The 12,292-nt window shown below is 34.3% G+C and overlaps 1 protein-coding gene across 2 annotated transcripts in view; it reads left to right on the top strand.

Moving 5' to 3' along the window:
* Window positions 1-11,906, top strand: part of COL21A1 (collagen type XXI alpha 1 chain) — a 191,064-nt gene extending 179,158 nt beyond the window's left edge. For both annotated transcript variants that reach the window (XM_017542926.1, XM_017542927.2), the window contains 8 exons: window positions 1,690-1,725; window positions 4,349-4,393; window positions 7,214-7,246; window positions 7,853-7,999; window positions 8,094-8,148; window positions 8,680-8,880; window positions 9,669-9,746; window positions 10,647-11,906. In XM_017542926.1, the coding sequence (XP_017398415.1) occupies window positions 1,690-1,725; window positions 4,349-4,393; window positions 7,214-7,246; window positions 7,853-7,999; window positions 8,094-8,148; window positions 8,680-8,880; window positions 9,669-9,746; window positions 10,647-10,834 (783 nt within the window). In that variant the 3' untranslated portion in view covers window positions 10,835-11,906. The remainder of the gene's footprint in view (window positions 1-1,689; window positions 1,726-4,348; window positions 4,394-7,213; window positions 7,247-7,852; window positions 8,000-8,093; window positions 8,149-8,679; window positions 8,881-9,668; window positions 9,747-10,646) is intronic.
* The last annotated feature ends 386 nt before the right edge of the window (window positions 11,907-12,292 follow it).

Below are 12,292 nucleotides of genomic sequence, written 5' to 3'. Positions count from 1 at the left end.
TATACAAGTTTTTCTTTTGTGAAATTGATAAAGTAGGACTTGTTATTAATATATTTTTAATGATAAGGAACCCTATATAGTTGATGTATGTATAATGTGTTCAACCCCATGCTAATAGCTGTGGCATCTTTTATATATCTGCATGGGTATTGTCTCCTAGATGAAGACCTTAGAAAAGGCATGCAGATTAGAAAATATGAATGTGCAGTTAAGTAATATCCTGTAAATTCAGGTTTTTTCACAATCCAGGTGAGCTAAGAATTTTTTAAGGAAAAGTATTCAATGTCAAGCATTCCTACCAAAATATGAATATGTCTCTTGGGAAAACTGGATCAAAATCTGGAATGATAAAACTTATACCCAAAATGTTTGACTATGAAGTTTCTATCTATGAAACAATTATGTTACATAGAAGTTTATTTAAGATTAATTTAAGGAGTTTAACTACAAGTCCAATATACTAATTTAAAATGTTTTAGTGAGGAAAGATCACAGAACTAGGTTTGCTCTGTTCCCTTCCCCACTGCCTCGCTCTCATTTTGGTCAAATATGGAACTTTGACTTGTATATACATAAATAATATATACTTTTATTTATTTGGAGATTTTGAGTAACAATTGATCCCTGTGTGCCTAAGAAGTCCATGCTACCACAAATACATACATTTCAGGTTAAAAGTAAATCTGTTAGTTTTTATTCTGGAAAGGACACAAACTCTTATGTCTCCATCTTTCTCTATCTTCATGTCCCTTGCCATTTGCTTTTCAGCATCTTATTTTCTATCCCTCGTGTGTTGTCTACATGGTGCCTAGATTATCATACGCAGTATGATCCTTGGGCCATTTGCTCTGATGATCAGTAGGCAGCACTAGCTGAGACAGAAATGACCCCACATAGCAGCAATTAAGTGTTAGACTCTTAGTAAATGTTTAGTAAATCTACTATGAATGTATGTTTGGGTTGAGGAGAATTTTCTTGTTAAAAATTTGCCATTTAAAAGAAAATCTGTATTTTTTTTGTTGAAAATGCAAAACTCTACGTTTAGATAGCACAGTGAGGCATTAGTAGAAAGGAAATTCAGAAACAGTGTCCAAGTTCAACTTTGGGCAGGTGCTTAACTGGCTTTTCATTATCTGTAAAAAGAAGGGCCTTGTATAAGTTGGTTTCTAATTTCCCTGCTATCTGATAACCTATCAAACTTATTTTTATGGAATATAAAGGTTTCTTCCAGAACCTCACTTTTGAAGCATGTTTTCTAAAATGTCACTTAAACATTGTGTTTACTTTGTCATTGTTTCCTATAAACTTGTGGCTACTAATAGCTTAATGGTAGTTTTTCAGTTTGATTTCATAAAACAACATTGTCAAAATAAGTCCTCTCTTGTTAGTTTGTCTAACCTAAAACTGTGAACCATGTGGAAGTTTTCTCCTTTCTGGGAAATTAAAGATTGTGGTAAATTTTCTTTCATATGCAGGAGCATGCAAAAGTGTTCTCTTACGATATCATTTTGACATAATGTGGTTCTGCTCTCTTCCCAAATACAGTGTTAAGAGTCAACTTCTGAGTATACAGGCACTTGTGGAATTTGCATAAGATGTTGTTTTTCTTCAGCAGAGAAAAATATATGTTTATTTGAAACTTTACAGAATATGCTAGATTATAATACAGATCAAACTGCCTTTTTGTAGGGGGACAAAGGAAATCAAGGTGAAAAAGGTGTTCAGGTATGTTGTTTGCTTTTTTTTAGTAGGCTGAGCAATAAAATGAGGGCTTTTAAAAAATTCCTGTTTTATTTTTAAATTCCTTTCTGTTTCAACATTAATACAAAGTTGTTAAATCTTATTTTTTCCTTTTGCTATTGAGCTTCTCAGACATCAAATCTGACTTTAAAATTCTTCACCATTTTACTGTTGCAGAAAACTTAGAAACCAAATGATTCAACAAAATAAAGACATAGATTTTATTATATACTTCTAAAAACTATTTATATGCAATATATATAACACATATACACATATACATACACACACACACACACACGTACATACACGTGGTGTATTTCCAAAAATGATTTGAAATTGCTTTATGGCAAAAATAAATTTGATAAAAAAACGTTTAATCCTAAATATAAAACATATTCAAATCAATATATGAAAGGAAAATTAAACCAGAAAATTATGATAGGCTAGGGAAATCTAGGGTGATTTAGAAAGACATTTAGTTTTGGGTGTTTTAGCAGCAAAGGCAAGGAGGAGAACTTTGTTACTACTTTGGGAGACAAGGATAATTTCACCTCAATTAAATTGTCTATGCAATGGGTTTTTTCATTCACTGAAGACTGACCCTTGAGTAGGATGCCACTAGCTGAGTCAGTGAAATCGTTATCTGGAATAAATTATATCTGATGGTCTTTTAATCTTTTAAGGTTTAGAAATATAAAACTTTGCCAACCATAAATTACCAATCAAGTGTTCAGACAGTATTTTAATGATGTTTTAAGGTTGTAAGTCTCAGTGGTAGTGCCTGAGCTTTGCTATGCAGAATAAGATGAAAATATAAATACTCTGAACATTTTCACAAATGTAGAATTCTGAGTGCTCTAGAATTTCTGTAATTGTAAGAGAAAATTTCAAATTGCAATAATCATAGGCAAAATTTGCTATATCCACAGTTATAACAGTCCCTACTTGTAAATTTGTTCTTCGTAACATACATAACATATTTTAGAGTGGTATGACAAAATTCAGTTGTTTTTCAGAAAATTTTTGTTGAAGATCTTCAAGTACTATGATAGTAGGATTCCTTTAATTTTGAAGTTGTGAGTGAGGTAAATGTTAAGTAAGTGTCTGTAAGCTCTAGACCCATATATTTTAATTTCCTTCTTGGTATCGTGTTTAGATGATTCATGGGCACCTCAGGTTCAATATGTCCAAAAACCGAACTTGTCAACTTTCCCCATAAACCACATTGTACTCACAGATTTCCTGTCATGATAATCAGTGCTAAATATCTCTTGAGCTTGACCCTTTCTACCTCTCCCGACTGTTTTTTGTCTGGGGTCCTGGTCTACTGCAATATCTTCCTTACTGGTCTCCTTGAGTCCATTCTACTTCCTTCTTCCACACTTTTACTTGTGTAAAATAGCTAAGCTATATATCCGCTTAGCAATCCTTTAATGGTGCCAATGCATGTTAAGATAAAGCCTGTTGCATCAAGTGCCTTCTGGTCTGACTGAATCTTCTTTAGTGTTATCTCTTGTCACTCTTCCCATTCTTACCGACTCCTGCTCTGCTGCTTTAGCCAAAAGATACTACCTGCCTTTCACCTGTGTCTGCTCTCCCTAGTACACCCTCCAATCTTTTCACCAATTGGCTACCTCTTACTCATCCCCCAAGGCTGCACTCAAGGTTGAATCACATTCCCTACACTTTCTGTCAGATGCCCCTTCCTAAGTTCCAATAGTATCCAACCTAGACGTTTAATTATACATTGTAGACTTATCAGCAGTATTTTCACCATTCCAGATTTAATTGCTTATCTCTCTTACCACATAGTAAGCAACTTGAAGGGCGCCATGATATCTTTGTCTCAGTGTCCCCAAGTGCTAGCAATAGGTGCTGCTCAATAAACACTAGGAAATCACTTATGTAAATTGATGAATACATCACTAGGCAACGGTGATATGAAAATTTCATTGATATTAGCTAGGTATATGTCTTTCTAGAAACTACTATTTTGTGCAGTAAATATAAGGATGAAGTAGTGCTTCAGAGTTTATTAGCATAATGCCCCATGAATTGTAGATACCCCAAAATATTTATTGAATAGATAAATGTATTAATATCCTTATTAATTTTTCTGTTCTCTTTTTTATGCTGATTTAAAGCTCTTCATTTAAATGGCCTTTTTACCAACATGTGACTGTATGTTTTTATTTTAAAAAATGAAATTCTAAAGAGGTTTTCTTGTCCTCACATGTCCATAATCAACAATGAACATAATTGCCACTGAAATTAATACAATGTCCATATCCATTAAAATTTTAAACTATTTTCCCACTGTTGATATGGACTTAGAAGAACATCCTCATTGTCTAGAATTATTTACCTGTTTCCCCGAAATCAGTAGTTTGTGCCTTAGCTCTGTACATTTATTTTAACTATAAGATTAGGATGACTTTACTTCTTCTTTTTCTCTGAGTGACTGACTTTCCCATCTCTCACGTAATTTATATATATGTATCACTGCTTTTGTGACATTTCTTCCGGAACTCAGGGTAGTTTGTATTGTATATGTGATTGCATCATAAGTGTGCAAACTAATTAATAATGTTTATTAATTTTAAAGGGTCAAAAGGGAGAAAATGGAAGACAAGGAATTCCAGGGACACAGGTATTTTTGGTTTTCTTCTGATAAAATAAAGGAATAACAAGTCACATAACTGGACGATGTTGAGAAAGGATTACTTGCAAATAAAAATGGGTGGGGAGAAGGATAGGTATAACATGCATTCTAAGCACATAAGGTTGAACATGTGGATGATGTGGGCATGATGAGTTTCTTTACTTGTTTTGTATTTTCACTTTCCCATACTGATAATATTGGTGGCTCTGAATTTTGGTTTTTAATGCATCTAAGCAGGTGACTGAAGGTAGAAAATTTCGCCCATTTATTAGGAGTAGTTATTGGCCAGAGACCACCAGACACATAATGGCAGCGTGTTCTTACCTGCTGGTTTGTCTTGATTTTCTTCTTGAAAATCAGGGCCACATGTGGTCAAGATATGTACTTGTTTTCCTTTAGTTTGCTCAGAGAGATAATTCACTGCTTTAGAGATACAGTATAATGCGATCCTGAGAGACAGTGTCGTAGAACAGGCGCATAATAAGATGGCTTTGCTTCTCTCTTGACTAACTGTTCTCATTAGGTGCTATTTCAGTGAGATTGCCATGTGACTGTGGGTTCAGTCAGAGCCAAAGTGGACAAACAAAAGCCTGAAGGAGATTGGTACTTAGGTAGCATGTGTGCTGCTGTGTTGCCTGTGGCTAGAGTACTGGGCGTGGTTCCAACTAGGTCAGGTCTGAAAGGGAAAGCTGGGTATCTGAGTCCTCCCATAGGGTGGACCTCTTTTTCTGAGTGTGAGTGGGAGAAAGATTCTGCAGTTACACCAAATCTGGAGACAGAGGGATAAAACTGGGTAGTGATGACTCCAAGGACAGGGGTCTCTGTGTCCCTTACTTGGAGGAGTCTGAGAGAACATTGGGAAGAGTGGAAGCATAGGGCCCCAAAGTTATCTGCAGTATGGGATGGAAGATACATACTCGGTATTAAGAAGAATCGAGAATTTAGAAGCTAACAATAAAAGAGTAACCAAGAGGAGAAATAATTGGAATTTTCCAGAGTACAATTATGTTCAATAAAATATCTTTCCATTTTCATGATCTTCCACTTGACTCAGACCCACTTGATGTCACAACCAACTCCATCCCTGTTCTCCACCCTGGCACCACAGATCGACTCTCTGAGTTTTCTTAAGTTAATCACAAAATATCTATAAACTGCTGTTCTCATAGGAACTTCACGCCTTCATCCATTCAACCTCCGCAGCCCAGACCTTTTACCAAAAATTGTTATTCACAATAACTCTCAGAAAATAAGGACTTTTTTTTTTAATAAGTCAAGCTCACTGGCTTATGGATCACACTTTCTCCAAGGTTCCTTTAACTTTTCTCACTTCTCAAGGAAAAGAGTGTGTCTGCTCTCCTAAGGCCCTAGATTGGTCCACATCTCTCACCACCAAGAGCTGAGCCTATGTGGAGTACACAGTGCCAGAGCAGCTGTTGCTTTTCAGCAGCTGAATAGTCACCCCAAATTCTTCATGTCAGCACAATCTTAGTTACCTGTCACTCTATCAAGCGCAGTATGTGTGTAATTTGTTGGCCCTCATTTTGTGAATAGAGTCCAAGCAAATATTTCTCTCACAAAATCATCTTAATGGGTTCTCAGATGACAGCTGTTTTAGCTCTAATTCAGTTCCCATACCGAGAACTTACCTCTTTCGTCTCTCTTCTTACATTGGTCTTAGTTGTTGGATTCTGTCTTGTAAGGATCACTCCTGTGTTTCTTCAAAAGCAAAATTCAAGTATGGCCATACAAAGTGTTTTCCATACTAAAAGATTTTTGTATAAAAACTAAATATTTGGTGTTTATGTTGATTTTTATTGAATTCTTTCCTTTGTCTAATTTGATAGCCATGTTTGACAAACCTGAAAATTAATCAGAAAATATATCCCAACTCAGACTTCATTGTGTGCAATGTTATACATTTTATATTAAATTGCAGAACACCCATTTTTTACTTTAAAGTTGAATAATGAAAACCTACCTGTTGTGAAAGTTTTATCTTTTTTCCTGAGCGAATATTGGGAGATTTTTGAGCCCAGGTGTACAATGAATTTCAAAAATGGAAAATGTTGATAACTTTCCTGAGAGTTTTTTCCTCTATAATATGTCACTGAAATAAACATGGAAAAGAGAAGTGGGAAAGACTTTAATGGAGCCATCTAGATGTAGCTAGTAATTATAGTTGAGTGAGCTTCATGGACGGGCTCCCCAGTGTTTGTATCACTGTGAAAAAAAATCATATTTTACATGACATTGCTTCTCTAGTCTCTTAATTACTAGCAGTGAAGGGTTTAAGCACAGGACAGCTGGATATTTTCTCTCTGATAGCCACTTTTAATGGTATCTTTGCTTTAACTCATCCTTTGTCAATAGTACTCAATCAGAATTTAATTTTAAGAACATAAACTTGGGAAAACAGACTATTCATCTTAATTACTGAAAACAGGAATAAATATACCTAATATTTAATCTGATTTTTTATTAAAATGGTAACATATTTTAAATTCAGTAGAATCCCAGTCTTGCCCACATGATTCAACCTGCAGCATTTGAAAATATTCATATCTAAGAAGGAAACAGTTAAACAAATTAAGATATTTATATTATTCAGTTAACATATTTCCTAGTCATTAGCCTCCTCTAAAAGACAAAAAGTGTCTCTTTTATGTGCAGTTGTGTCACTAATGCGATCAGTATTTTCCAAATGGAAAATTAAAATTTGATTAAGTACCTGGTAAAAGGTGGATGCCACATTATAGTACTGTAGCTTGTATATTATAGTTTTTTTTTTCCTATTAATTTTCAAAGGGAATTCAAGGCCATCATGGTGCAAAAGGAGAGGTATGTTTCTTCATATATTATGCTGTCTTTCTTCAGTCCTTTTTGCTTGGGTTTCTATACTATATAAATTTAGCTTTTGAGTAAAAACCAGAAAACAGAAAAAATGTTTTCACCTTCTTTAGTAGAAGTTCCCATGAAGCGGTTTTCAGAATATGTACATTTATACTGAATTTGATATGAAATGCAAATTGTTAATATTATTAATTTTTCTTCCAGATTTGGAGGTGATTTTTTTCTCCATATTTTTGAATAAAGATCACTGTGCATTTCTGTATCTTTTGGACCCACTAGAATGCAAGCTCCTTGTGAATAGGACTGTGTTATGTCCATTGTTATATCTCTTGCAGTGTGCATATGACCTACACAGTATACTCAATCAGTAGTGGATGTTTGTAGGTCTGGCTGATTGGATGGATGGATAAATGACAGTTTAATATGATGTGAAATTTCCCTTTTGGTCAATGACAATGTTTCCAGCTATTCGTTATATAGCTTATGTATTTACATATGTATACATTCATATTCACATCCTTATGGAGTTTCCTGATGTAATTATACCTTCTGAAATGTTTAAATAGAACTCGTAAAGATTTCTTTTGTTTTTAGAGAGGTGAAAAGGGAGAACCTGGTATCCGAGGTGACATTGGACCAAAAGGAGAATCTGGGGTGGATGGCTTGATGGGGCCTGGAGGTCCTAAGGGGCAACCTGGGGACCCAGGTCCTCAGGGCCCCCCAGGTTTGGATGGGAAGCCCGTATGTATACTGCTTCTTTCATAGTGATTAGATTTTCATTCATTTTGCTCATGTTTTTTATGTGAATGTTATAACCCCTAATACTTTGATGCAGGGAAGAGAGTTTTCAGAGCAATTTATCCGACGAGTTTGCATGGATGTAATAACAAGTAAGTATCAAATTTAGCATTTTAGTAACTTTTCTCAAATGACAAAAGTAATACAAATTATTAGGACAAATTGTAAAGGATGTAAGTGAGGTGAAGAAGAAAACAGATAACATTGTAAGCCTCATTTACTTTTCTTCAGTGAGCATTCTTGTAAAATATATACTTTTATATATATATATATATATATATATATATATACTCTTGCAATCTTTTAAATAAAGAAATTTATTATTTTATCATTTGAATTTTCTTTTGTAGCATATTTTTTGATAATTTAGTTCATAAATATGGATATCTTTAATTCCACTAATTTCACTTTTCCCCCTATTTTAAGCAATTGCTCTGATAAAATTACCGCACGGAGCAATGAATATTTCCATAGTCAAATTCCTGAAAGGGAAATTATTGGCCAAGAAATTTGCACATATTCAACGCTAATAGTTTTTTTCTCTGTAAACTGAAAAAAAAAATTAGAAATATAACACCAGCTCACCATTTAAACATAAGGGGTGGGGTTTCTTTGTTTTTAAGCACAGCTACCAGTCTTACTTGAGAGTGGAAGAATTCGCAGTTGTGATCATTGCCAGTCCCAACATGGCTCCCCAGGTATTCCTGGGCCACCTGGTCCCATAGGCCCAGAGGGTCCCCGAGGATTTCCTGGTTTGCCAGGAAGAGATGGTGTTCCTGGACTAATGGGTGTCCCTGGACGTCCAGGGGTCAGAGGATTAAAAGGTACGCAGTTAGTTTGAACAAGAAAATGAATTTTAAAAAGGCGTTTGTTTGCATTCTCACCCTATATTCATTTAATAGGCAAGAGTAAACTTTATTTTCATGATTTAAAAAAACCTGTAATGCTCAAGTCTTTAAATAACTTGCCAACTGAATTAAAGGTGAATTATTTTGTTTTCTGAATGCCATATTCTCAAATAGAAGGAGAAGTCAAAGTTATCAACACGTGGTTACAGATTAGAAAATGTTGCCAATGCACTGAGAAATTTCGCTTGAATCTAGAAAAGTATTTAAATAGAAAATCACAGACTCTGTTTCCTTTATTTTGACTTTGGTAACTTTCTGCATTGTTACTTTATTCATTTTTTTTTATTGTAGGAAAAAATAAGTTTTGCAATGAAACTTCCTAATAGCCCAGAACTTCTCCTTGCCTTTGAATGTTTATGTGAAATGTTGTTTCCTAATTCTTTCCTTTTTGTTTAATAGTATATAAACAATTAGATTTTTCATAAAAGTAATTTTAAAAAAAGGCTATGATTAACACAAAGGGCTAATAATTCCAAACCATTTTCTTTTCTAAATATTTGATTTCCATTAAGTTTTGCATCTAAACCAATGATTATTTTAGAAATTATTGCTTCAAAAATTGTTTTCTGTTAGAAAAAATAGATGATGGCAAGCTGGTTTTTAAAAGACATTTTTCTTTCATGTGTATATTAACAGTTTTGAAAGAAACAATCTAGAAGGCAGTGATTTTAAGTAAACTTACTTGGATGTTTGACACCCTGCAGGCATACCAGGAAGAAATGGAGAAAAAGGAAGCCAGGGGTTTGGGTATCCTGGAGAACAAGGTCCTCCTGGTCCCCCAGGTGAGAATTGCTACCTGCTCATAAGTGTTGCAGCTCATTTTGCTTTAAGAAAAGAAATAGATCTATGCGAAATAATTTGAAATTGAGACATCCATTTTCTTTTTTTAGTGATTCCCATCTGACACACTGAAGTCTAACTTATAGAATGTTTTTTCCATATAATCTCAATTTATGAATCATTCAATATTATCTCTTGCTTATCATTTAGTTTAATATTTATTCCTTAGAAAAGTTCTAGAATTGTTTTAGTCACTCCTGCTTATCTAGTGTATAACACTGTTTAGTCTTTATGACTCTCAGGGAAAGAGGGAAGTGCTGCAGTGGGTAAGCAATCTCTGCTAGCGGTGCTATTGAACTCTTCCAGCCTCAGTTTCCTCATTGGTAAAACAGTGATGATAATGTTATCTCCATCAGGACATTATTGGGAGATTAAATAGTTTCTTTATGTAGCAGTTTCAGAACATTGCAGGACAATCACAGTTATTTGTTATTGTTGTAAATATGGCACAAAAATGACTCAGAGCTCTGGCTTATCAATGTATCACCTGCTAATTGATAATAATATTGGCAAAAGATAGGCTGAAAGGAAGAAACAAGATTAGATGATACACAAAATGGAATATTATAATGTTAGCTAAATGTTTTCATCAGTAGCGCGGTTGCTATATTAATACACTTAGCCAAGTTTTCAAAAATTACTGATTACTTTTAGATGGTTCTTTTTAAAGAGAAAACATATAGAATTATGAAGGAAATGTCTCTATAATTAGTGAAAATATATAAAATATTCAAGAGGCTTTTAAAAACATTTTTTCAGTTTAAGTTTCTTGCAGAATCAGGTATTTCACCATTAAAAAAACTAAAGCTCTCTGTTCGCATCTTGCCAATGTCCCGTTTTAGGTCCAGAGGGCCCTCCTGGAATAAGCAAAGAAGGTCCTCCAGGAGACCCAGGTGTACCTGGCAAAGATGGAGATCATGGAAAACCTGGAATCCAAGGGCATCCAGGCCCCCCAGGCATCTGTGACCCATCCCTTTGTTTTAGTTTAATTGCTGGGAGAAATCCATTTAGAAAAGGACCGAACTATTAGTGTCTGATGCCTCATTCAGCAGCCTAGGCATGGTGCTTTTCTTCTGTGGTCTTTTGCATCTCAGGAAGATAACCAACAGTCATCCCTTGAAAAAAAACTAATGTACCTCGGTGATTTTATTTTTTTTTCTTATGGAAAAAAATATAAAACGTCACATATACTGATTTTAAAGGCTCCTCAGTCATTTGGAGGTCTTGGATTAGCAGCAGTAATTAAATCTCAAGGGTTTCTTGTAAAGTTCATTTATTTTAATCAAAGTTGAATATAAAAATCCACCATTGCCTGTTAGCCAGTCAATTTTAGTCACTGTGAAATATTTCACATTCAGCCTCCACGTAGTAGAGATTTGAGTTTATTTCATGTCTATGTGACTTTCGTGTTTCTTATCTCATAGCTTATGCTACTGCATAAGCCAAAACATGTATCTGGTCATTGAAAGCAAGATCAGGGCTGATATTCACTTAGGATAGATAGTATTGGTGAAATACTCATTTACTACAGTGTCTATGCCTATTGATAAGGGACAGTGGATTGCTTGTTGTTCAGTATTTTGAATAGCACCTCTGAATAAGGTTAGTGTGTTTCTTAATTCATTCTTAAACTCTAAAATAGATTAATGGTGATGCTAAGAAAGAGTATTAATTACATTGGGAATGATCAAAATTATTTAACATTAAAAACATTTTATATAAAAAGTTTCATTGTATATATTCAAAGAAAATGCAAGTTCAGAAATACTAAAAGGCTGTATTTTATCCTTGTTGATTAATCAGAGTGTTTTTTGTATGCCTTCATTTTCCATTTCGCTTATCTGTGTATGTCCATATATGTCAATTTTCATGGTAGCAAACCTAATGGAAATAAACGCTCTAGTTGAAAGAAAAGGAAAACTCCTCAAATTCTAGAATGTCTTGGTATTTTTAGCTGACTTAAAAATATTATGAAAAGTCTTTGTATATTGTTCTTAATGCTTTTGTAATAAACAGAATTTGAAATATTTCATCCTTGTCATGCTTAAAATTTTGTTACATGCTTGTTATTCAGAATATAATAAAGTTTTGTACAGGCCTGATGATAATGTCTTTTCTTATACCTGATTTTAACTGATTGTTAAATATGGTATGTATATCCCATGGTCATTTATTCGATGAATATAATTTATTAAATTATTCACCCTTTTCTCAAAACAAAATGTGTTCCCCTGAAATAAGATATTACAAATTGAGTGAGTGTGCTAAGCACCTGAACAGTTACAGCACTGGCTTCCTGGCTCAGTCATGGCTGTTGCCCAATGTTTAACTTTATTGTCATGTAGATAACATGATGAGGACTTTGGAGGAGACTAAAATCCATGATGTTTAGTGGCTGAATGAGCATAAGGCGCCTTTTGATGTTTTACCTCCAGTAAAGCCCCAGGTATCTGCTTAAGCCTATAAACCTATTACCCCTGCTTTAATT

This window comes from Cebus imitator, unplaced genomic scaffold (genome assembly GCF_001604975.1).
Source record: "Cebus imitator isolate Cc_AM_T3 unplaced genomic scaffold, Cebus_imitator-1.0 Scaffold148, whole genome shotgun sequence".
NCBI classification, from domain to species: domain Eukaryota; kingdom Metazoa; phylum Chordata; class Mammalia; order Primates; family Cebidae; genus Cebus; species Cebus imitator.
The sequence above is the reverse complement of the archived record's forward strand: the minus strand, read 5'-3'. Positions and strand labels throughout refer to the sequence as shown.